The 23,706-nt window shown below is 32.1% G+C and overlaps 1 protein-coding gene across 7 annotated transcripts in view; it reads right to left on the reverse strand.

Annotated features, from left to right (window-relative positions):
* The window catches only part of LOC130894767 (peripheral-type benzodiazepine receptor-associated protein 1), a 225,249-nt gene that overhangs the window by 32,501 nt on the left and 169,042 nt on the right, over positions 1 to 23,706 (reverse strand). For 4 of the 7 annotated variants that reach the window (XM_057801750.1, XM_057801748.1, XM_057801749.1 and 1 more), the window contains 4 exons: positions 12,332 to 12,547; positions 6,643 to 6,921; positions 4,935 to 5,092; positions 3,734 to 3,995 (listed from right to left, as the gene is read on the reverse strand). In XM_057801750.1, coding sequence (XP_057657733.1) covers positions 3,734 to 3,995; positions 4,935 to 5,092; positions 6,643 to 6,921; positions 12,332 to 12,547 — 915 coding nt within the window. The remainder of the gene's footprint in view (positions 1 to 3,733; positions 3,996 to 4,934; positions 5,093 to 6,642; positions 6,922 to 12,331; positions 12,548 to 23,706) is intronic. The other 3 variants (XM_057801752.1, XM_057801751.1, XM_057801753.1) reach the window with 2 other exon arrangements.

Below are 23,706 nucleotides of genomic sequence, written 5' to 3' on the forward strand. Positions count from 1 at the left end.
ACTTAAGTGTGAAATTTATACACAATGTACAAATTGAATTCATTTGAGACTGTGAGTCTGTAATTGAACATGGATAATTGCGTGAGATGTGATTTTGTCTACGAGTATAAGCTAGGAGAGATTTCATAAATTGGAAAGTTGACATTCAACTTCTTGATAATATAGGACTAAAAATAGAGCTTTTGGAATGTAGGGAATCAAAGATATCCTAAAAATACTCAAACATTAGAAAATTAACCCATTTCATCAGTTATTCAACGTTAAATACTCAGAAATTAAAGTTATTGGCTACTCTTAGCATCACGTAAAGAACACATACAGGTTTAATTTTAATTACTGAAAATATTGGTATATTGGTACGTTTTAAAGGACTTATTGTCAATCTGTGCCTTCTTTTTAAAATGTCTTCATAGAAATTTTTCCAGTCGTGAATAACAATCAGCCAAAGAAGATCTGCTGAATACACCTGGGAGCTTATGAAATAGAAGACGAAGATATCTGGCAATTAAAGCCATCCCACATTCTGGGCTTTCTAAAAGGAGTGGCATTACCAAACCAGTTGTGAACACAATAAATCATTTTGGTAGAGTATATATGACACCTCAATATCTACATACATACATATATCAATCAGCCTTCAAAGACAGAACTCACATACTGTAAGGTCATAAACCTAAATGCAAGACAATTGTGACAAAATCAATTAAATATTCTGAATTCCAGGTAAGAACATGAAATTTAAGTTTGATGAAACATTTTTTCAAATTTAATTCTCGGTAAGTTATCAATTTTCCATTATTTTAATTCTATGAGATGAAAGTGGGAAGCTTTAGGAAAGATCAAATCAAATCATACTCAAGATCATATGACAGCATCTTGTTGAAACCATTACCATCTTATTTGATACTGACACCCCAATATCTACATACATACATATATCAATCAGCTCATACAGACAGCGCTCACATACAGTAAGGCCATAAGCCTAAATGCAAGACAATTGTAATAAAATCAATTGAATATTCCTGGTAAGAACATGAAATTCAAATTTAATGGAACAATTTTTTTAATTTGATTCTCGGTAATTTGTTAATTTTCCGTTATTTTAATTCTACGAGATGAGAGTGGGAAGCTCTAGAAAATATCAAATAAAAACTCAATCAAAACATACTCAAGTTGATATGAAATCATCTTCTTGAAACCATTGCCATCTTATTTGCTACATACAAGAATGCAATTTTTTCAATACTGTTCGTATAAGTTGTTCACATGATCATTGCTGGAAAACAACTTTGACTAATACAGACTTGTAGGACTGGGGGGATGAAGAAAAGTATTTAACATCATAGCAGTTCACATTCATGCAATAGGTCAAATTCAAAAATGACTGATGAAAAATGGAAGTTAACAGAGCTATCCGTCGAAATGACACATTCATACCAAAGCTTTTCATCGCTGGCGGTATTGTAGCATGCATTTAAGAAGCTTAACAGGAGCCTAAGCGTGGATATTGGATTTGCGGACGACCTGCTACTAATGAGTAAAGACCCCAATGAACTAGCCAAAAAGCTTCAAGAGCTAAATGTCGCATTGAAGAGTGTATACTTGAACGACCACAAAAGCGTCTAAAATTTAAAGGTTGAATGGATGTAGATAACTTAACGATATTAGTGGATGTAGTACAGTACATAGAGACAAGCTACACTATGGAATAAGATGAAAAGTAGTCTTAAAATTAAGACGGAATACTTCCGGAAAACCAGAAAATAATGTGAAATTGTTGAAAAATGGATCCCACAATAAATTGTTGAATAGGTAAATGTAAAAATAGTTTGAATAGGGACAAGTGCTTATTCCTCACAGCCCACTTCTTTAGAATTGTTTTTCGGAGTGGAAGGTTGATTGGTGGGAGAATTTAGTATAACCAGGTAGGTCAATTTAGTTTTAGTCTCCCAAGACGATTTTGTTATTTTGAAAATTACAACTTAGTCACCAAACATGCGACAAAAAGCTACCTGCACCTTCAGATGGACCTACTCGTATAAATTGCTTTCCAAATGTGCGAGACAAACCTTTTAAAAAACCACATTTAAATAAGGCAGATAGAATTGAAATTTTTTGACGGAACTTTTCTCCGCAAGTAAACAAAAAAGACTAATAACAAGGAAAAGACAGTGTTGTTGAAATCGTATTTATCATATTTTGACAAAACAGTTGACCATGATGGAAAACACCACATAATATAGCAAAAATTCGTGGTTTTCTATATGTATATATTCCATAAAGGGAGTCTCTGACTATAAATAATAAATACAAGTAAATTTGATAAAGACAATATTGAAGTTGGATACATATTAGTAAACCTGTAACTGTACGATTATACATAATGAAAATGAATAATGTGTTGAACTTATTTGTGTAACTTCCAAACTCAAAAAGCGAATAAAATATTATTTTGCAAGTGTGTGATGGTATTTATTGTATATACTTTTATATTTCATGTGTTTATATAGTCTTTATGGTATATACAGGGTGCATATTTACTGGGATCGCAATAATATACAGTATGGTACATCATTATTCAAAAACTCAACAGCACTCACCTCCAAATATTGAATTTAAGTGTGTTGTTTAATAGATTTCGTTAACAAGAGATATGATGTTAAATTGTGAATTTAATGTGAACCATTCTGTACGTGTTTACTTAATTCATCATACTACTAGCAGCAACACCCTATATAAACTCAAAATCAAAATATCTTAGTATAATTTTCAGACAGAGTGAAAATGTTGGTGAAAAAATTAAATGTACATATTGAACTTAATAATAGTTTAATTGTGGAACTGGTAGAATGATCTATTTTTTACTCGATACATGTACTAATTCGGAGACTAAAAATGGGCTTGAAATTTTATTTCTCACTACTAGAACCGAGTCAATATACCTCATTCGAATTTACTGATAGAGATCGATGTCACTATTTGGGTGAGGAATTTATTGCATAATAGGAAGGAATAAATTGTTTGATTTCTATTCCTACATAACAACATGTAAGATTCTCCAAGATTTGCACATTTTTTTCTGTTATTACAATCCAATCATGATTAAGATCCATAATAATTATTTTTCCAACCCTACGCATAGTATGCCTTATTATCTAATAATTTTAGCAACACTAACGATAACGTATTACACAATACTTGAAAGGCTTACTAATTCAAATTGCTTAATCGTATAAGCCTGCTCCTAAATTGGCACTGTCGAGGACTTGGATAACCTCAACGTTCCTATATTGTAGTATATTGAGATCCTTATTCACTTCACGCAAGTACTGCCAACAAAAACTCCAACCAAAACTAGTTAATATTTGAATTCCATAAATTTGAATTTGGTAGAATCCAACCAGAGAAATAAAATTCTAATCGTTATCAACAGCCACACGAAAGTATAGTTGGGGCAGTTATGTATAATGAAGTTAGATCATTCTCATCTCTTATTAGTATCAATACATTCAACGAGAGAAGTTTCAAGTGAAATGAGATACGTTTCTTTGTTAAAAAATCGTGGATCTTAACAATAAAAATCTGGACAAATACGACATTGAATCGAATTTTATCATACGAATTGTAAAAATTACTAAAAGTAATTTCATTTTAATACTATTTTGAGTAACTTTTTCAAATAATTAATTCACCAACATTTTCCTCATTTTTAGATATCACCTCAAATTACCTTTATTCCTTCCACGTATTTGGTTTTCTCTCGGTGGAGGTGGGGGTCCTCTGGCTCCCGGACCAACTCCTCTTCCCCTTTGACCCCTTTGTACAGCTTGTTGAGATGTTTGTCCTGCACCATACTGATCAGGAGCTTCTGTTAGAAAATTTGAAGGTACTAATCCGCGTACGCCATCTATTTCACCCATATAGAACCCATCGTCATCCATATCTCCGTAGACAGTGATAATTTGGCCCGTAGTGAAGCTCAATTCTACCTGCAGTTGGGGCGAAAAAGTTTTGGTAGAGCTCGAGAGTTGTGATGAAGCAGGAAGGGTTCTGCAGAAGTGTGAAAAATGTCGTGGTGGTGGTGATTGGAGCGCAGTAATTGAAGTAGAAGCGTGTATTTTGTAGTTGGATGAGTGATATATATATATATATATATATATATATATATATATATATATATATATATATATATATACGTATATGTAATTCGAATTTAGAAGGTGATACTGCCTCATTATCATATTGTAATATGGTACAGCTTCATAAATCTGTTATGAATATTTTCTCATTTCTTGTCAATAAGCCGAAGGAATTTAGATAAACTTTAATAAAATCGGCATCACTTGCTCAATAAATGGACAAAATTAGGAACTAGCAAATTATGACGATGAAATTTATACTTTTTCTAGCAAAATCGTTTTATACCTTGGTGCCAAAATATATACTGCACTGCGTCCTCTACATAACACATTATGTTCTTTAAAGTTCTGTGAGTACGCAAAGTTTCCGGCCGGTTTCATAATCTTCAATTGATTGAGGAGCTAACTGACATATTTCCCAAAATTAATATGAAATACACTTACAAGTTGCCTTGGTTAGGTTGTAAAAAAAATTGCTAAATGCCTAATACATTCTATTCAGTGATTATTGTTAGTTTTTCTCTTTTAAACTACAATGAAGATTTTATATTCACTTTATAACAATCATAAAAATTTTAACTATTTCGTAATAATTACTCAATTAATTTATTATATTAGATTATTATAAAAAAGTACATATCATGTCATTGATATAAAATACTTCCATCAATTTAATTCAGCTCACAAGACAATAAAACTTACCAAATTTTCAATATGTTAATTACAGCAGAAAAGCAATAATTGTTGGTGAATACACATGTGAAATGTCATAATCATGTTATATATGCTCACCTCGGCGTCAACATTAGGACTCAACTCTTGGGGATCATAGTCATATAATGCCACCATCCGTTTAACTGGCATATTACTTAAGCTGTCACCCCATCTGTCTCTATTTTGGTTGCTTTCTAATTCCATCACCATATTATGCGGAACGTATCCTCTTCTTCCTAAAAAAGTCAAACGATTACGAAATACTCATATTGAGGGAAAAAAATACTGATTTTTGGATAACTTTGCCTTTTCAATATGGAATGAAGAATATCGTTGACAATTGATCACCTTTACCAATATTATAGACTGGAAGAGTATATTTTTATTCACGTCGCATTTAATTATTTCTGGTGGAGTCCTACTCCTTCATCGGCTTCCGTTATTCTATAAATGTCTATGTCTACCGGTGACTCATTCTTTGCTTCTTTATTATATTCTTTTTTATGCTTATTCAGTACTCCTTCCAAATGTTATGTCCGTCATTTTACTTTTTCTTGTTGATCTGCCAGTATCTTTTTCTCGATCTAGAATGTCCCTTCTTGGAAAAAATTTCCAACTTCTTTCATATTGAAATGTTCCTCCATACTCTGAAATAAACTTTGTCGAGATTTCCTTAGTAACTTTCCTATATTATATTTTTTTCCTCTTACCGATTCATTTTTGATTTATTAACAGCCGCTGCTTGATATTTCCTAGTAGTAGGTGGTGGCCAATATAGTTTTTGATTCTCTTGTCTGGCGAAATCAAAAGGGTTTTTTTTGTATTTTTCTGTGAAGAAAGTTTTTACTCATTTATTTCTTCACTTCCATTGATTTGTTTGTATTAGCTCTTTCGTTTGATAACGTTTGAATGCTAAAGGCCTACTATTTTTCTGTCGGTGAGTGTCAATTTAGGTTTCTGTACTTTTCTTGCAGTCTAATTCTACACAATTCAGGAATCACATTCAATAATTACACTTTCCATAATTTTTTTTCTCAACACAAATCCAACTATTTAAATATTTATATTCTCATCGCTTCCACTATCACAATATCCTCATCTATTTATATTTATTTTATCTTTTGCTTTGTTTCTTGCACTGACAAAATGTCATACGTCTACCTCTTCATTATTTGTTCTAGTTTTATCAAAGACGTCTTCTGTCGACATTACTTATTTTTATTGTTCCTTCAATATATTCTCTTCACTGTTTCTATATGTTTTTTTTTTCGTTCTACCATATTTATCTTCATTTTTTTCTTCTCTCTCTTTCTATTTTACATATCTCATTATGTTGCCTTGATTTTTTACTGCTGCTAGTTTTCATATAATTTTCTCCTTTTTGTTGCTATAATCACCCCTAATCTTAATTTACCTATAATTATCACAAACTTTTTATATCAAACTTTTGCTTGACCTCGTTTTCTTTTATCTTAGCGACAGTTCGAATATGATTTTGAATCTCATATTCCTTTTTTCATAACTCCGAATCTATAAATATTTTCCGGGATAGTCTTCTTAGCTTGCTTTTTAGCTGGGAAGATAATTTGTGGTAGTGGATTTCATTCGATTACTTATCTACGTAGTAGGACAAATAATTTTTTATGTTAATTTTTTCTCTTTTTCTGCTTGAGGAGTATCATCTACATAATTGTTCATTATTTCAGACAGGTGTACGTAATTTTTCTTTATTTGCGTAATTTAACTGTTACGAACAAATTTATATAGTAAGTAGTTATCAACTTACCTCTACATTCACCCCAATAAAAACCATCAGCATCCTTATCTCCCCAAACTTTGATAGTATCTCCTTCCGAAAAAGGCAGTTCTTCATCACATGCATCTGGATTTGGTGACATTGTAGCAGGATCGTAATCGAACAAAGCAACGAACCATCTGGCTCTTTTTTGAGGATCTGGACGATTACCTGGATTGCTCTGTGGGTTGTTTGGACCTCCTCTTATATTTTGTATTTGTTGATTACGTATCTGTTGAGGCATACGACTATTTGGGTCCCTTGAAATTGCTGGAAATGGTTAATTGAATTCACAGAAGTTGTATATTTATCTGGTTACCAATGTGTATTGTATCTTGATTTGTTTAGAATAGTTACACTACGTTCTGATTTGGTATGTTTAACTTACAAAATACCTATACAATCAACTGACATTTTGAGCAAACGATTAAATGTATTGTCACATTAATCGAAATTATATTCGAGGAATATTGTCTACATTTTTCATCTTGCTACAATCTATTCCAAAAACCTACTTGTTTGGAAATTATGGATATATTGCAAACAAGCTACTGCTGGTTTCCAGAGAAATAGAAGACCTCTACTCATCCATATGTGTAATAATATACAGAGTGAGTTTTATGTATAGAACGCCTAAATTGTCTTGGAAACGGCTTGTACGATTTTTGTAAATGTTTGTTCGCAAGGGTCTTATAATACAGCCTTACCTTTTCCGGAAAAATAATATAATATATCATAATTTCGGAGTTGAAGCTACATTTACAGTATCTCCATCAAAATTACAATAAATATTGTACAATTAGATAGCTACGATTGAATAAACTCGTTTAATTTGAATATTCTTTAATAATTTATGCGCTAATACAAATCTCGTAACAAGGTCTAATGTCAGTAAGTTGTAAGAAGTTAAACGAAACTGGTGCAGTAAAATATTTATCCAAATCATGGCAGAGAAAACCTACAACAACTGAAGACAAATCTTTAAATATTTGTGTCATGTTAGAAGTATATTCATATTTGTGAAGTAGAAAAATTAGGAATTTAGGAAAACATACTGTAGAGGCAATTACAGCAGATGCTTAAAATATTGTCCATTTACTTCAATACAACAAACCATGCGATTTTTAAAACTTTGCAATACATTTTGCAGCATCCCTGACTGCTCAATTCTTCTTATCTCTGTGGTAATCCTATCTAAATATATCATTTAACTTCGGCAGAGATAACGTAAATGTAGCTATAACTCCGAAATTATTGCATTTAGGTATAGGGAACATTAGATGAGAAATAATAAGTATGACTTAAGGATTTCGATAAGAGAAAAATATACAAGGTGATCCATTTGAAATAACAGAGTTTATTATTTTTTCAGAAAAAGAAAATATCTGACAACAATGTAAATACCATAATACCGGCTGTACCAAAAGATCCTTCTACACAAAAATTTATAAAAATGTATAAATGTATAAAAAGCCGTTTCAGAGATAAATCAGGCGTTTCATACATAAAACTCACTCTATATATGGGAATAATTGTGGACGTGCTCCAAGTTATCGACATGAAAAAAAGAGTTGTTTCTTAACATTTGACAATGGTCGAAAACCTCTTTGTTATAAGATTAGTTATTTTCATAGATTAATTGGTGCAAGTTATATTTTACCCTATACAGAGTATTATGAAAGGAAAATGTGTTTGGCGCCATGTTGAAGACGTTGTTGTTCGAGACTGTATGGAATTTGAGTCGAACTTTTGGATTTTTCTTGTCATATCTAACTATAAAAGTAAAGAAGAATTTCGGAAATGTCGAATGAAATCAGGTATATCCAAAAAATATCACTAACAGCATTGTAAAATGTTAAAATGGAATGAATTATATATATGAGAAGAAACCAAATTAGAAATGAATGGGTATAGAGAAGTAACAAACAAAAATAAAGAGAGGAATAGGGTGACTCAGTAATTACTGTATAGAAAATACACAAAACTCCATGAAGTACGAACTAGTGAATTCAAATCACGAACAGTATCGATCCATAAGAACCAAGAAATTATTTAATAATCGGAAAAACGATGTGGTACTAGAAGAAAATAGAAATAATACAAAAACTACAAACAAGGAAAAAAGCAGAAGTGGACATAATGACAAAATAATTAGTGACTGCATAATTGGAAACGAGAAGCAGAAAATAGAGTATAGAAACAGTAATATGCTGAAAATAAAGAAAAAAAAACACATATGACCAGGTTACAAATGTAGAATTTAAAAGGCGAGAAAGTTGAAAGGAAACACTAGACGTTAAAATAGATAATTTCATCTCTGCTCTTAATCAAAACTTCTTTATAATCATTAGAGTAACTTCTCGATGAATATCTATATGTCTGTGTTTAAAATAACAACGAATCAACGTACATTGTTTTCAAAATCTAATATCTATTCTATATCCTAAAGATTTGTCATTGAAAGTATATTGTATTATCTTACACAATTAATATACTGTCAAAACTCTATCATTGCTAAATTAATGTAGCACTACAGCCCTGATTTATACATGCTCCTTGCTCATTATTACTTACCTTGAACATAGGTAGGTGTAGGTGTGGTTGTGTTGTTTTTTTTTGATAATTAATCGTACTCTCTAAGAAAACATTGAATAAAATTTGTTTTAAGATGTATTAACTTCATTTGATTATGAAATCCTTCTACAGATTATTAGTTAGAAAATTATTCGCTCAATTCATATACGCTATATTTTATTTTATATCCACATTTTTATTATTCTTAACTTCAATTATACCAGTTAAAAATCTCATTTTCATCGTATGAAATCTCGGACCACCATTTTTTTGGCAGAGCCTCAAACATTCAACAATTTTATGTTTACGGTGAAATTCAAATCTATCAACAACATCCTCTGTTTATCACTCACAAAAATATGTTGGTTCATAGATATATTTTCATACAAACATAAATGACTACCAAATGAACTGAAATATGACTTACGGAAAAACCCAAAAATTGCTTTTTGACAAAGTATTAGCCTAATTTTTTATAGGCGTAATAAGTTTCTCTGGGGTTTGGAATAAAGGGAATGATCGAAAAAAATATATTAGAAACATAACAAAAACTAATGGATTAACCACAAAATAAGTAGTTTGATATAATTCCTCCAATATCAATTGCAGATCATAAAAACCCACAACCACTACACCAATACTCACAATTATACTGTTTGACGCGCGTTTCGATAACCAAGTTACCGTCTTCAGAGAGTGAAGGTAAACTAAAATAAAATCACTTGACTCACCTGTTTTATACTAAATTTTCCCACCAATAAACCTTCCCCCACAAAAATTAATTCCAGCGGGAAAAAACTTCTTAGCGGAAATCTTCACATTAATCCTTGACTACTGAACTATAGAGTGGGCTGTAAGGAATTGACCCTTTGTTCCTACTCTAACATCTAAATTGAAGATGGGTAAATTTTAACGTCCTTTGATGTAAGTTCATTATTTCCCAGTGTGCCGATCCCCGAGTACCTTGAAGACTTATTGAGATCTAGTAATTTGGGAGCTGATGTAATAGAATATTTACAGTTAACAAAAATATGTATGGAACAAAATTATTTCCAGTACAACAACGAAATCTACAAGCAAGAGTAAGGAACAGTAATGGAAAACTGCCTATCCCCGTTTATGGCTGAACTTTTCATGAGTCATTCTAAGAAGCAAATTAGTTAAGAGTTTCAGAATTTTCGCAGGATATGATACAGGTTTGTGGATGATATTTTCTCCATATTCGATACGAAGGGAAACGTAAACGTTTTGGAACTCAACTCAAAATATCCATCTATAAAGATCGCCTATGAAATGGAAAGTAATGGAGGGTTGCCATTTTTAAATACTTTAGTAATTAGGAATAGTAATAGGTTAGAATTTGATGTACTTAGGAAAAAAATTGCTACGTTTAAGTAATCCCGGTTGATTCTTTTCATTGTATCCAACATAATATGCCCAGTCTCCATCTCTTGGTATATCGGTTAATCCACTTTCCACTTACCATCGAAAGATACAATAAAGAAAATACCTTCATTGAGGATGTAGCTGTACTCAACGGTTATGAAAAAAAAATTGTAAATCAATTGCCATCGGTTTAAGAAATGTGAAACCACTTTTTTCCAAACCTAAAATGAAAAACAATAAGAATTTGGTCTGATACCTTTCAATCCTCTTTATACAGATTGGAAGGACTATTTAGCAGAGTGGGTTTCAAATTGGTTTATAAATCCATCAATATATTAAAACAAATTGTTGGGCAACCGTGAGCATAAGATACCAAATTTGGAAAAGTGTGGTATATATGAAATTAGATGTGGTAATTGTTACGGAAAGCATATTGGGCAGACTAAGAGATCCGTTATTGTCCGGTATATCAGGTATTGCCGATCACGCTGCCAGTCACAATCATGTCATAAATATTAATAATGTAAAATTCTTAAAAAATGTATCCAATAATACTTTGTTGGATGCATTTGAAAGCATAGAAATTGCTAGATGTAAGAGTAGCTTAAATAGGGACAAAGGGCCAATTCCTTACAGCCCACTCTATAGTTTAGTTGTCAATGAATGAATGTGAAGATTCCCGCCAAGGAGTTTTTCCAGATGGAATTATTGGTGGGAAAATTTAGTATAAAACAGGAAAGTCAAGTCATTAGATTTTAGTTTACCTTCAGTCTCTGAAGACGATAACTTGGTTATCCAAACGGGCGTCAGATATTGTAATTGTGAGTTTTGGTGTAGTGGTAGATGGTAAACAGTGTATTCAGTATGAATATCGCCAACGATTCCAGAAATTCCAACTCAGTTATAAAAAGGGTGACACCACATACTCATATTCTTCTTTGATAACATATTATTGTACCCCATTGGTCTCTTAGAGCTTCGGTAGTCTTTTATCTGACCCAAATAACCTTGTCGCCATCGAACTAATGATTGTTCGTCAATATGTGTTACACGAATTACATTGCTTCAATGCCAGTGTTACCACTATTAGCATTAATACCAAAGAACCAGGCATTTTTCTTCCATATCTGTCTTATGTGTACAACTATTGTTGGATTTGTTTCTTCTTGAAAGTACCTGCATTGTTGTTTTATTTATATTTTATATATATATATATATATATATATATATATATATATATATATATATGCTGTTGAACTTTAGGACAACATACTCAAATATCGAAGATGAGATTTAGTTCAATTAATGTGAAGTTTGGAGTGGAAATGTTTGGGATATTGACAATGTATGTTCATCGTGACTACAAATATCAATGGTAGTACACAACATATTTTGCTTCTGTACTGAATAATTTGTATTTATCAATGCAAAATCGATCTATCGGAACTAAATATTTATACAAGTTACAATGAAACTATGCATTCGAATTGTAGCCTGGTATTTCAATGTAAATTAATCTTCCAAGTCATCAGAAATGTAAATTATTGTGGCTGTAACTTTGTGGTAACAAGTTCACAAGCCTTTTGAATAATATTATTACCCAGCAAATGCTTCATAATTTTTAATGATCAAATTACATCAAAAATATCGAATAATAAATATGAATCAATTTCCAATGAAAATTCACTGATATTTTATTCAATGTTCTCTTAATAGTTACCTTGAGGTTGCTGATAATACTGTTGTTGCTGGGATTGTACTTGTTGCTGTGGTTGTTGTTGTTGTTGTTGCTGCTGCTGTTGTTCTGATCTTTGTTGGCCTTGCCTTTGTTGATTTCTTTGTTGATATTGTCTTTGATTACGTCTTTCTAACAATTCGTCTTCGGACATGTTGTCCTCATAATTTTCTTTAGTTATTTCTGCAACGCATCGTTGTGCTAGTATTTAGAAATAGGATTCTAAGAAAAATGATTAGTATTTCTTTGTATGACACCAAGATCTAACTCCAAAATCTATCAAAATTTGCTGCATACCTAAGCATCTTTTACCACAGATGTGGCTCATATGCTAGATATGGAAATACTTTTTTTGTAAACAATAACAGAATGGTGAATCATTACATATGTGAAGAATTCGTGAAATAATGCGGAAAAATATATTTCTGCTTATTGTTTTTGAGCTCTCACAAAATGAAATATTTGTGTAAGGATGAGAAAGAAATGCACAAAATTCACAAAACGTACAAATGTTCATTTCTGATAAAAATGTAGTAAGACGTTAAACAGTTTATTTTATTCCGCATCTATTGACATGAGTCAATAAAATGAAACGAAAAATTTGTCACATCATTATTTTTTAAATCGGAAGCTAGGTTTTTCACACTTTCTACTGAAATAATAATTTAAGTAAAAGACTTACATCAGAAAAAAAACTGGAAAATCAATAAAAATAATAATAGCTGCTATAACTGTGGAATTATACCTGTTATGTCAAGTCTAATTCGTTCCAATAAATCTTTTATATTGTCTTGCCGGTTAACGTAGACCCGAATTTTTGAATGTCCTCACAAAAAACATCAAGAAAAGGAAGAATGGGTGACCTAGGTGGCCCCTACATCAATTTACGTCTTCCACATCACCTTTCTTCAAAGGTTGGTTATCCAGAAGCTTTCGAATATTGAGTGCACCACCTTGATTGAAACCAAATAGTAGAATCCAAATGAAATTTACTGCACCCCTTCTGAATATACACTATTAAAAAAATATATTTATACTAGAACGACTCATTTGGATTTCACTAAATTTCAAACATCTATCCAGATCATCTCTTGATAGTTTGTGAACAAGTTGAACTTTGTATGAGTGCAGCTTTTCTTTCTTTAGATCTTCCCTACTAACAACTGACTAACATTTTGATCTAAGGCAATTTCTGTTATAGTTAAGTGAGAGTTGTCTTCTAGCAAAACATCTGTTTTTTCATCGTCGGTTATTGCCGATCTTTCAGTTTTTGGAGCACCCATCACGTTTTTCATTTAATTGATTTTGCAACAATATTCCTTACTGTTCCTATGGTCTCTCGCGCTGAGTGTATGACAACTTTTTCACTTGTTTCTGTTTAGGCCCATTTATTCAATTTTTCTTCATGGGTAATGGTTAGAATGCTAACAAAAAGTGCGTAGGTAAAACTTGGAACCTTTTGAATATAATTATGTTCTTTTTCTTTTTCAATGGAACATTTTACTCTTGAATAATCTCGAACTTAAATATTTGTATTCCATGAAGATGAAAAGTATTGATATAAATTGGTCCAATTAATAGGAGTTTGCAATATTTAGTTGAATCGTGTTAATTAGAACATGTTAGTTATGGATATGTTTGTAACGAGTTTTTCACTACAAACTGACCCCTTTCTATTTTGTTACAAATGCAGATGAATAAGAATCTTCCACACAAATGTTATACAGAAATGAATAAATTTTTTTTCGTTTTGGTAGCTATTAGGTAATTTAAATTATAATTTTTTTTATTCTGAGAATGATCTCGTTGCTAATTATTAGTTTGTTTGTTTATGAAAACTCTCTGCTTAGCCATCATAGCACTGGCCCTTAAATGCCTTATTTGATGTATTATACGTACGTCAGCGTGATTAGAGGGTCGATATAAATTTTGGCTTTGGATAGTCGTCATTGTTATTTTGAGTTTAACAGGATTATTATTGTCTACTTTAGAAACTACAAATCAAACACTTAAGGTAAGTTGAACATATCTATCATTTTGGTTAGAGAATCATCATTTTATTTATTTTCATCTGATTATTTACGGAGAATAGACAAAAGACAGATAGAACTTCTAAAATGGTTTGTGAACGTTTTTTCTTGAGATAAAGTGGAGCAGTTTTCTGAGCATAGTAATCATCAAACTGAGCAGATAGTGATACTAAACAATCTTTTGATTTTTGCCGATGAGGGAAATTAATCCTGTTAGAGAAATGCGAGATCCTCTTTTTGTCAGATAAAACAGAGTGGCTGAAGTATTAACCGGTTACTCCTTAGAGAAAGACTCGTACTTACAATTTGATTACTTAATTACCTCGTGTGAGAAGTGCTGCTAAACAAATAAACAGCTAAAAGAATTTTGAAACCTTTTTTTTATTATCAAGCAATGAGAGGAATAGTGAATTTCATGAATTAGAAAACGAGGAGAGAACCGAAAGACTAGCACTTTCATTTGATGCTGTCATGAGTGTCTTAAACTCTGACGATGCAAATATAAGAATAAACAACTCGGCTCCAATACAGAATTTTTTTATTTAATTTCTAGAGAGATGTTCTGTTAATTGCAATGTCAGAGAATATGTGACAATTGACGAGATGTTAGCAATATACGGCGTAGTTAATGCACGTAAATTTTAGGCGCATAAAGTAATGTTATTTTCTATATACGATTTCTATTCATGGGATGAATTGATAGACAATGTCTCTTACGTTATTATTTTATTTAAACACTATACACACTAACTTATAATATTCACTTATTACTAACACTTATTTACGCTAATTTAAATAATTTATTTATAATTCTTCAATTACTTTCAATTTAGGTCTGCTCACTATCGTTATTTATTACGAACTAAACTAACTGCACTACACAAACTTATATATATTCCAAAATTATTTTCAAAACTTCTAGGAAATTAAGAAACAAAACCTTCGTAAAATTATCCCCTCCTTAGATGGAAGTTCCTCGAACTCATGGATATGCATCCATGAATTCTACGAAGGCAGGATTAGGCTCTTCTCTCAACTGGTCAATTACCGAATTTCTGATCTGATTGTGGATATAATGCCGTTCTCCTAGTGTTCTTTATTTTGGAACATATGGATCTCGTAGTTTCTTCCTTGACACTGTGGACTTCCAAGGGCACCATATCGACTGATAAATTCTTTCACCAATACTTCCGCCACAGTTGTGGCCCTCTTGATTCGGCATCGTATAAATTTCTACCCACTTTGTAAAATAGTCCATCACGACTAGTATGTATTTACCACCACTGTCTTTCGTCGGAAATGGTCCAACCATATCTGAAGCAATCTTTTCGAAAGGGCTTGCAATATTATACTATTTCATGGGTACCTTTCTCTTGCGATGTGGCCCATTAGTCATAGCACAAGTTTTACATTTCTTACGCCAGTCCTTCACATCGTTGGAGCTGTTCATTTAATAAAACCTTGTGTTTGACGGCTGATGTTCTATCAGTCTTAACTCCTTTCGGTTCAAGTAGGTCTCGCTTCAGTCTCTTCGATCAAGAGAAATTTCCCCTTTCTCTTTTTATCAGTTGTGTTCAAGGATTGGCCAGCTAATGATATAATCTATTTTAATCCGTAATGGAAATTGTCGGTTGTCCTCGTTTGGTGGACTATAGACGTTACTCGTACGCAGGATCCAGCACTGGTTTCCTTTTTGATGGTTATCGGGATATCGTTTACATTTATCACACGTATTGGGATCTCCTTCGCCGACGTATCTAATGCTTTTCCAATTAGTACTTATTGCCAACCAACAATAGTAGCCGCGCAACTATCATGATTTCGCTTCGGTAGAATAGTACTCTCAGATGGCTGAAGGAATAATTATTCGAACCCACTTCAATGGTTCTGTTTCTAAAGTCCAATTGGAAACCATGAAGATTCATTACGTTCATTCCTAGAATAACATATTCTTCAATATCAGCGACGATTACCTCAAGTGTGAACTATTCTGCACAAATTGTCAATTGGATTTGTGTTTCTCCGTGCATGTTGGCCCTTTCACCTATAGCGGTCCTTAGTAAAATCCTGGTTGGTAGTAGCTTCTTCCTGGAGCTTATCAGATCGGGTCTTAAGATAATTCTAGTTGCTCCCGTGTCTACTAGAGTATATTTCTTCCCATACACTTCTCCGTCCACACATACACTGTCATTGCGACATCTGAGAGAAGGTATCAGTATGAGAGGGTCTTTGGAACAATCCTGGGTCGGTCCCCTCTAAAGGCGTTCTTGTTTTACCTTTTAACAAGTTAACGATCTGGTCCAATTTATCCTCGTCACTTTCTTGTATGGTTGCATTCCCGTTATAATCTGAAGCATTTGTAGCTGCATCATATTCAAGAGCAGCTGTCAGGGCATCTACTAAGGTTTTCGGATGGGTTGAAGTAAGCGTGTTCTGCTTATCTAGATAGAAGTTCTATCATAAATCTGTCCAAGCAACTAACACTCGCACTTACGAAAAAACGAGAATCTGTTCCAACAGTACTCATACCTCTTCCTCAAAAAATTATTGATGTCACTAGAATTCCAGTACAGTAATACCAGCAACAGAAATTGACCAAACATACAAAAAGTAATTTTAATCCATCAGAAAAAATCGTTCTACAAAGGTACAATGTATGACATGTGTCAAGCATAAGTAATGGAGAGTCCGATGAATAACTATTGTTCTATTTATCTCCTAGAAATATGAAACTGATGTTTTCAATAAAATTTGTACGACTTGATTTCTTTTTTAGAAAAATTCTGTATCGTTAAAAGAAATCTAACACACGACCTTATACGTTATAAAACGGACTCGACTTATCACCAGTTAAGAATCTCCATAAGAAATTTTTTCATCTCTGTTAGTTGCAAAATTAACGAGGCGGTCAGATTATAGTGAAAAACTAGATATTAATAATAAACAAAGAAAATGACTCAATATTCCATCCGATTCTGTTGGAAAATATCTAGCATATGAACCGGCGTAGTGCCTATTTCTTTCTAAAAAGCTGGCCAACAAGATAATAATTCAGTCATGCCTATATCAAAGATCTACTTCTACTATAATTGGAGTATGTATTGTTTAATGTTGAATTGTATAACGTTGCCTCAATGTTTTACTAACAAAAATTATAATACTTTACTACTTTATTTGAACGCATCAATTCTATAAAGATACTTCAGAAATCATTTGCTCATATATAATTAATATAATTTCGGTGTAGATAATAATTTCCAATTAACTCGTTAGTTCAATGTTTTTAATCAATTCTACGATATTCGGAAATAGTCATCGAAAAACTTTTAGAATTTGTTTTCTTAAAAAAGTGTTAAATAGAAGTTAATTCGTGAAATATTAACCTGGTGGAAACAATTAAAATTGTGATTTTATAGAAAAAGCATGAACAATCGATAAGAACTAGAACTAGGCTGTTTAACAGAACTTGTCTATGCAAGAAAACGTTTCCATTCACAGTAAGTCAACTTTCGAATCCTCAATGTGAATAATTAATATTCTCATTATTAACTGATTCTATTTTGAAAAACTTCAATATAAACCGGGATGAGTACTTGAACAGTTTAGGTTACACTGAACACAATATTTTTATCGAACAAAATTTGGTTTCAATGGTTTAATAGGCTAAATCAACTCATAAACTGGAAATTATTCTTACCTCAAAAATGTTTCACTTTAAATCATATACCGATCTCTTTCTATAAAACCCAAAATGCAAAAGTTCATAAGGAAGAATCATTTGACAGAATTGAAGGGGGCCACTTTACTTCTTAGACTTATAATCTGATATTGACAAGTAGCATACTGATACATGGGCGCCAGCAGACAGGGGCAGGGAGGGGCATGCCCCCTGGAACCGTGAGAGTTCAAAGAAACTTAATGAACAAAAACTAAAAATTAAAAAATACTAAAAAGGTGAATAGAAATTCTGTTTTATTTACACATACTCAAAAAAATAAAATTTCCGCAACTTTCGTTTTGTGAAATAATGGATTTACTTTTATTTAATTTTTCAGTCACCTATTTCAAAAATATGTTCTGCAAATAGCAAATATTAACATAGAGTTGGTTTTTAAAAAGAATGTTTGTGATTGGTCAATGAAATCACTCAATAGCTTTGTGTTGAATTTGTTAAATGTTGTATTTGCTCAGTCGTCAGTCTTCTGTCACATTTTATTGAATGCGCTTCGACAATTGACAACATCGCAAATTATTGTCTGTGAGTTTTTAAGTGTTTTAGATAAATAAAACGTGAATGAAAATATCAAATCTTTCTCTTTGCCCTTATAACCAAAAAAACCTTTCATGTCAAAGACCTCGTGGTGGCGGGTAATGCTCGTCGAAAAGGTTTTGTTTTGCGAATATTTATTTAGTTTTCAAATTTAAATCACAAATAAATACACCCAGATGCCCAATTAACATTAAAAAAAATTGTGACTACCTTTTTCGTTCGAAAACAAAATGCTGAGTCAGCGCAATTATCAAATTGCAAAAGTTTTGTCTATGTATGAAATATTTTTTTTTAGTTTCTAGTTAACTACAGGTGTTTGAAGCTGGTTTCAAAATTTATTTAAAATTCTGGCATGTCGTAAATTTTCTGTCTCAATCGATTCACCTTTTTTGCCATAAATTCAATATAAATTTATACAATTTTAACTTTATGTTTAATATTGTTTTAGACTAAACATTTCGTTGCAACTTTTGCGTTCAGAGTGAAAATTCAGCAAAATTTGAAAGTAAAATATTTTAGGTAGGTATTTAATATTTAACCAAAAACATTTTCTTTCGTGTTGTAAGTACTGATGTTGCTTTTAGGTGGTTAACAAGAAACAAAATGGACATAAGAAATTTTTTTAAGAATAAACCTCAAAAACGTAATCATGATGATGATGATGATAATGATAACTCTTCAAATCAGCAGCAAGGAATAGATGGGAGCAAAATTTCTCCTCTATCTCGACCAAAACTATCCAGAACAACTTCTGATGATAAAGATTCCACTGAGAGAGTTCATGTCATTCCATTAACCAACTTGAACCTAGCCCAAGCGTATCTGCAAAGCCGCAAGACAATTTGTCAGATATTGGATATTATATCGATACAAACAAGGTCAATAGTTTGAATGACAGAACGAAATTCCTACTTCTATAAAATCCATGGAAACCAGAAAAAAATTACAATTATAAGGCTGATGTTCCTCCAGGGAAAAGGCAGTTCCTTCACGATTGGTTTAATCTCTATGAATGGCTGGTATACTCCAAGAATGAAAGAGGTTTGCAGGGAAGTTTCATAACATGTGCTTTCACAAATTTCAAAAAATCTCATGAATATGCCAAGTCCCACATGGCTACTGAGTGGCACCGCGAGTCTTCAGAAAAAGCAGGCAAATTTCTGTCTGTAATAAACAATAAGCAGCTTAGTGTAAAGGCTCAAATCAACGATCAAGTTCGAATGGTTATAGAACAAAATAAATCCAAACTCAAATCTATATTTTCAACAGTGGTTTTCTGCGCTACTCTCTACTTGCCACTTAGAGGCAAAACAGATGAAAGTGCTGTTTTCAATGACCTTCTGCACTTCAGTGAAGAATCTGGTGATAAAATTTTGGAAGAACATCTTAAAACTGCACCAAAAAATGCAAAATACATATCACATGGTATTCAAAATGAAATAATTGACACATGTGCCACAACTTTAAGAAATGATCTGGTCAAAAAAATAAAAGAGAATAAGTTCTTTTCAATTTTAGCAGATGAAACCAGATACATAGGTGGTACAGAACAGCTATCCTTTGGTGTAAGATACTAAGACAGGAAGAAAATATGGTAAAACTGGCAATTAAACTTAGAACAAGCTGTGGGACAAGGTTACGACGGATGCAGCACGATGGCTGGAAAGTTAAGCGGTGTGCAGGAAGGAATTAACAACAAATTCCCGATGGCTAATTATTTTCATTGTGCCAGCCACCGATTAAGTTTGGCTATTAATTATGTCAGTGACATAACGCAGATAAGAAACACTGTAGGGACCATAAAAGAGGTTACTAAATTTTTCAGGGAGGCTTCCGGAAAAAGAAGTATTATGGGACTTTGCAGAACCTGTGCAAAGGGAAACAAAGAAACAAAACAAAAGGCTTTTCAGCTGTATTGTGCTGTAGCTTCAACTTCTTTCATTGTCAGTTTAGAAATTGTGGCAAAATATTCGGCAACACTAGAGACAGTAGCAGAAATGTTGCAAGGTGTTAACATTGATCTCATGCGTGTGGCCAAATATATTGGAAAGCTTGTTGATTTATTTGAAGATGATCGAGAGAAAGATGACGCCGTGTTTAAGGACATTATGAGAAATATTGTCAAAACGGCAGAAGTTTTAGGTTTGACTCTGACCAGGCCTCGCATCGCTAAGAGGCAATGTCACCGCTCTAATGTTCCTTCAGAAAGTTTGGAGGAATATTATAGATTGACACTTTTTGTATCCTATTTGGAGTACCTTATTCAAGCTTCAAGTGATAGATTTTGCAAGAATAATTTAACATCATTTGAGCTGTTTAATCTTCATCAAATAAAAATGAAATCGATGACAAGAAAGGATTTCGAAATTTCTTTGGACAATATTCTAGAGATGTACAATAATAATCTTGATAATTTCAAAATTGAAGGCCTAGTGTGGTACGATCTCTGTGCAAAAGATATTGCAAAAAGTGGATGTTTCGACAGCTTAAGCAAAATGTGCTTAACGGATCTTATTGCTCATAATCATGCAATGTTTTTGCCAAGTGTTTACAAAGCAATACAGATTGCCTTATGCTTGTCACCAACAACATACACCATTGAAAGCTCCTTCATGTAATCATTATTGTTCTCATATAACTTTTTTTTTTCAACATTATGAACAAATTTTGGAAATTTTACTGTTTTTCAGCAACAAGAGGAGAGTGAAAACTTGGGTCCGAAACCAGACCGGTAATAATAGACTAAGCGGTCTTTGCCTTATGTCTGTGCACAAAAATACAATAGAACAAAATAGATAAGATTATCTTAATGTTTAGATTTATTCTGCAAAGAAAAAAGAAGATTGCAGTTTTTATTCAAATAAATAATTTACTGTTAAATCCTGATCTTTTATCTTCTTTGTTAATTAAACTTTTTTGGAATACCTCCTTTTATTATTTAAACTTTTTTGGAATACCTCCTTTTATTATTTAAACTTCTTTCTTTATTATCATCGAATGAATGAATAATTATTTCTTATATTTTCATTTTTTTGGCAGTTTTCTTTATTTGTTAAAAAATAAGCAAGTACATTTATTTTTGAACTCTAACAATACTGAAATAAAAAGATGTTGTTTGATAAATCGTATTTTTTATAATTTTTTATTTAATTGAAGTAAGTTGCCCCCCCCTGGGGTTCTGGCTGATCAAACGATATATCACATATACATGAATATCAGAACAAAATTTGTTTCAACCATACTAAAAATGTTTAACCTTATTAGTCATATCACAAAAAGAAGCATTTCTTAATTCAAATTATTCAATGAATGTAAACCATTCATAAAAATCAAAAAGGACTTTGTAAACAATTATCAAATTATTTTGATAGAGGACATGATGTATTATCATATTTCATCAAAGTAAAATCTGAAGAATCCAAAATAATAGAATAGAATAAGTAATATTACAAAATATGAGGTTCCTTGTAATAATTATGAAGCTATTTACATATGACAAACATCTATATATTTAGAAAATAGAATAGGAAGTCAGCAGATCGATAAAAACTGCATTAACAAACTATAAAATAACAAAATAATATACATCATATTATGAAAATTGTCATTAAAATGTCATTAAATAATCGAAAATATATACTCAAAAAATACGATCCAAGCAAAAATAAATAATGACCTAACTAAACAGATACCTGCAAATAGGGGCATAAGGCAAGGGGACTCTCTCAGCCCGCTCCTATTTAACATAGTGATGGATGAAATCATAAAACAAGTACGCAAACTAAGAGGATACAAAATAGGAAATAAAGAAATCAAAATCCTGTGCTATGCAGACGATGCGGTACTGTTGGCGGAAAACGAGGACGATCTGCAAAGGCTACTGTACCAATTTAACAAAACAGCAAAAAAGTTCAATATGATAATATCAACGGCAAAGACAAAATCAATGGTTACTTCCAAGACACCGATCAGATGTAAGCTTGAGGTGGATAACAAAATAATACACCAGGAAATGAAATTTAAATATCTGGACACGGGGACGTGGAGATGGAAGTAAGAAACCAAGCTACAAGAGCCTCAAGAGCAGCAGCATACCTAAATGACACAATCTGGCGAAATAAATAAATTCGAACTGAAGCAAAAGCCCGCATATACAAGACCGCAATCAGACCTATATTATACTATGCAGCAGAGACCCGACCTGAGACCTCTAAAACGAAACGGATATTGGAGACTACAGAAATGAAAATAGTTCGAAGAATAGCGGGAAGAACACTACAGGATAGAGAAAGGAGTGAAAACATAAGACGAACATGCGGGATAGATAACATCAATGACTGGGTACTGGATAGAAAGATAAAATGGAATGAGCACATTGACCGCATGACGGAAGAACGAATTGTGAAAATATCAAGGGACAAATCACCAGCAGGACAAAGAAGCCTTAGAAGACCTAGGAAAAGATGGAGTGACAACCTCCCAGGTGACTGAGCAGAGGCAATGAAGTGAAGAAAAACAAGCAATGATGCCTATACACAGCAGGAAGAAGAAGAAGAATATTATGAAAATTGAAAAATCTTTGAAATGGTAAAATATAAAAATTAAAAATCGTTAAAACAGTAGAATATAAGAACAGGGTAGTTTTAGAAAAACATGAAAAAGCTCTGAATGATAATTGGAGACCTTTACAATTTGAATAAAATCTATATATTGAAAATACTTCCATGAAACTGTAAATAATTTACTTCTTTTTGTATTATGACAATTGAGGATAAAAAACTTTAGGAATATTGAAAACAGATTCTATTTTCCTACTCATGTAGAGTACTCCGATGAAATGAAAAGCATATATTTTTTAATAAATATGAATTGAATCGAGCTCTTTGTCAGCTAGATTATAAGTGTTTTCTTAGTATGTTTCTGAATGATCTTAATTTTAGATCTCTTCTGGTATAAAATTAGTTTTTTTAATAATTTTCTTTAAAGACAAATGAAAATTGTTACTTTCAAAAAACAATTATTATATAATTATATTATTATATAATATTTATATAATATAC

Source organism: Diorhabda carinulata, chromosome 6 (genome assembly GCF_026250575.1).
Source record: "Diorhabda carinulata isolate Delta chromosome 6, icDioCari1.1, whole genome shotgun sequence".
NCBI lineage: Eukaryota > Metazoa > Arthropoda > Insecta > Coleoptera > Chrysomelidae > Diorhabda > Diorhabda carinulata.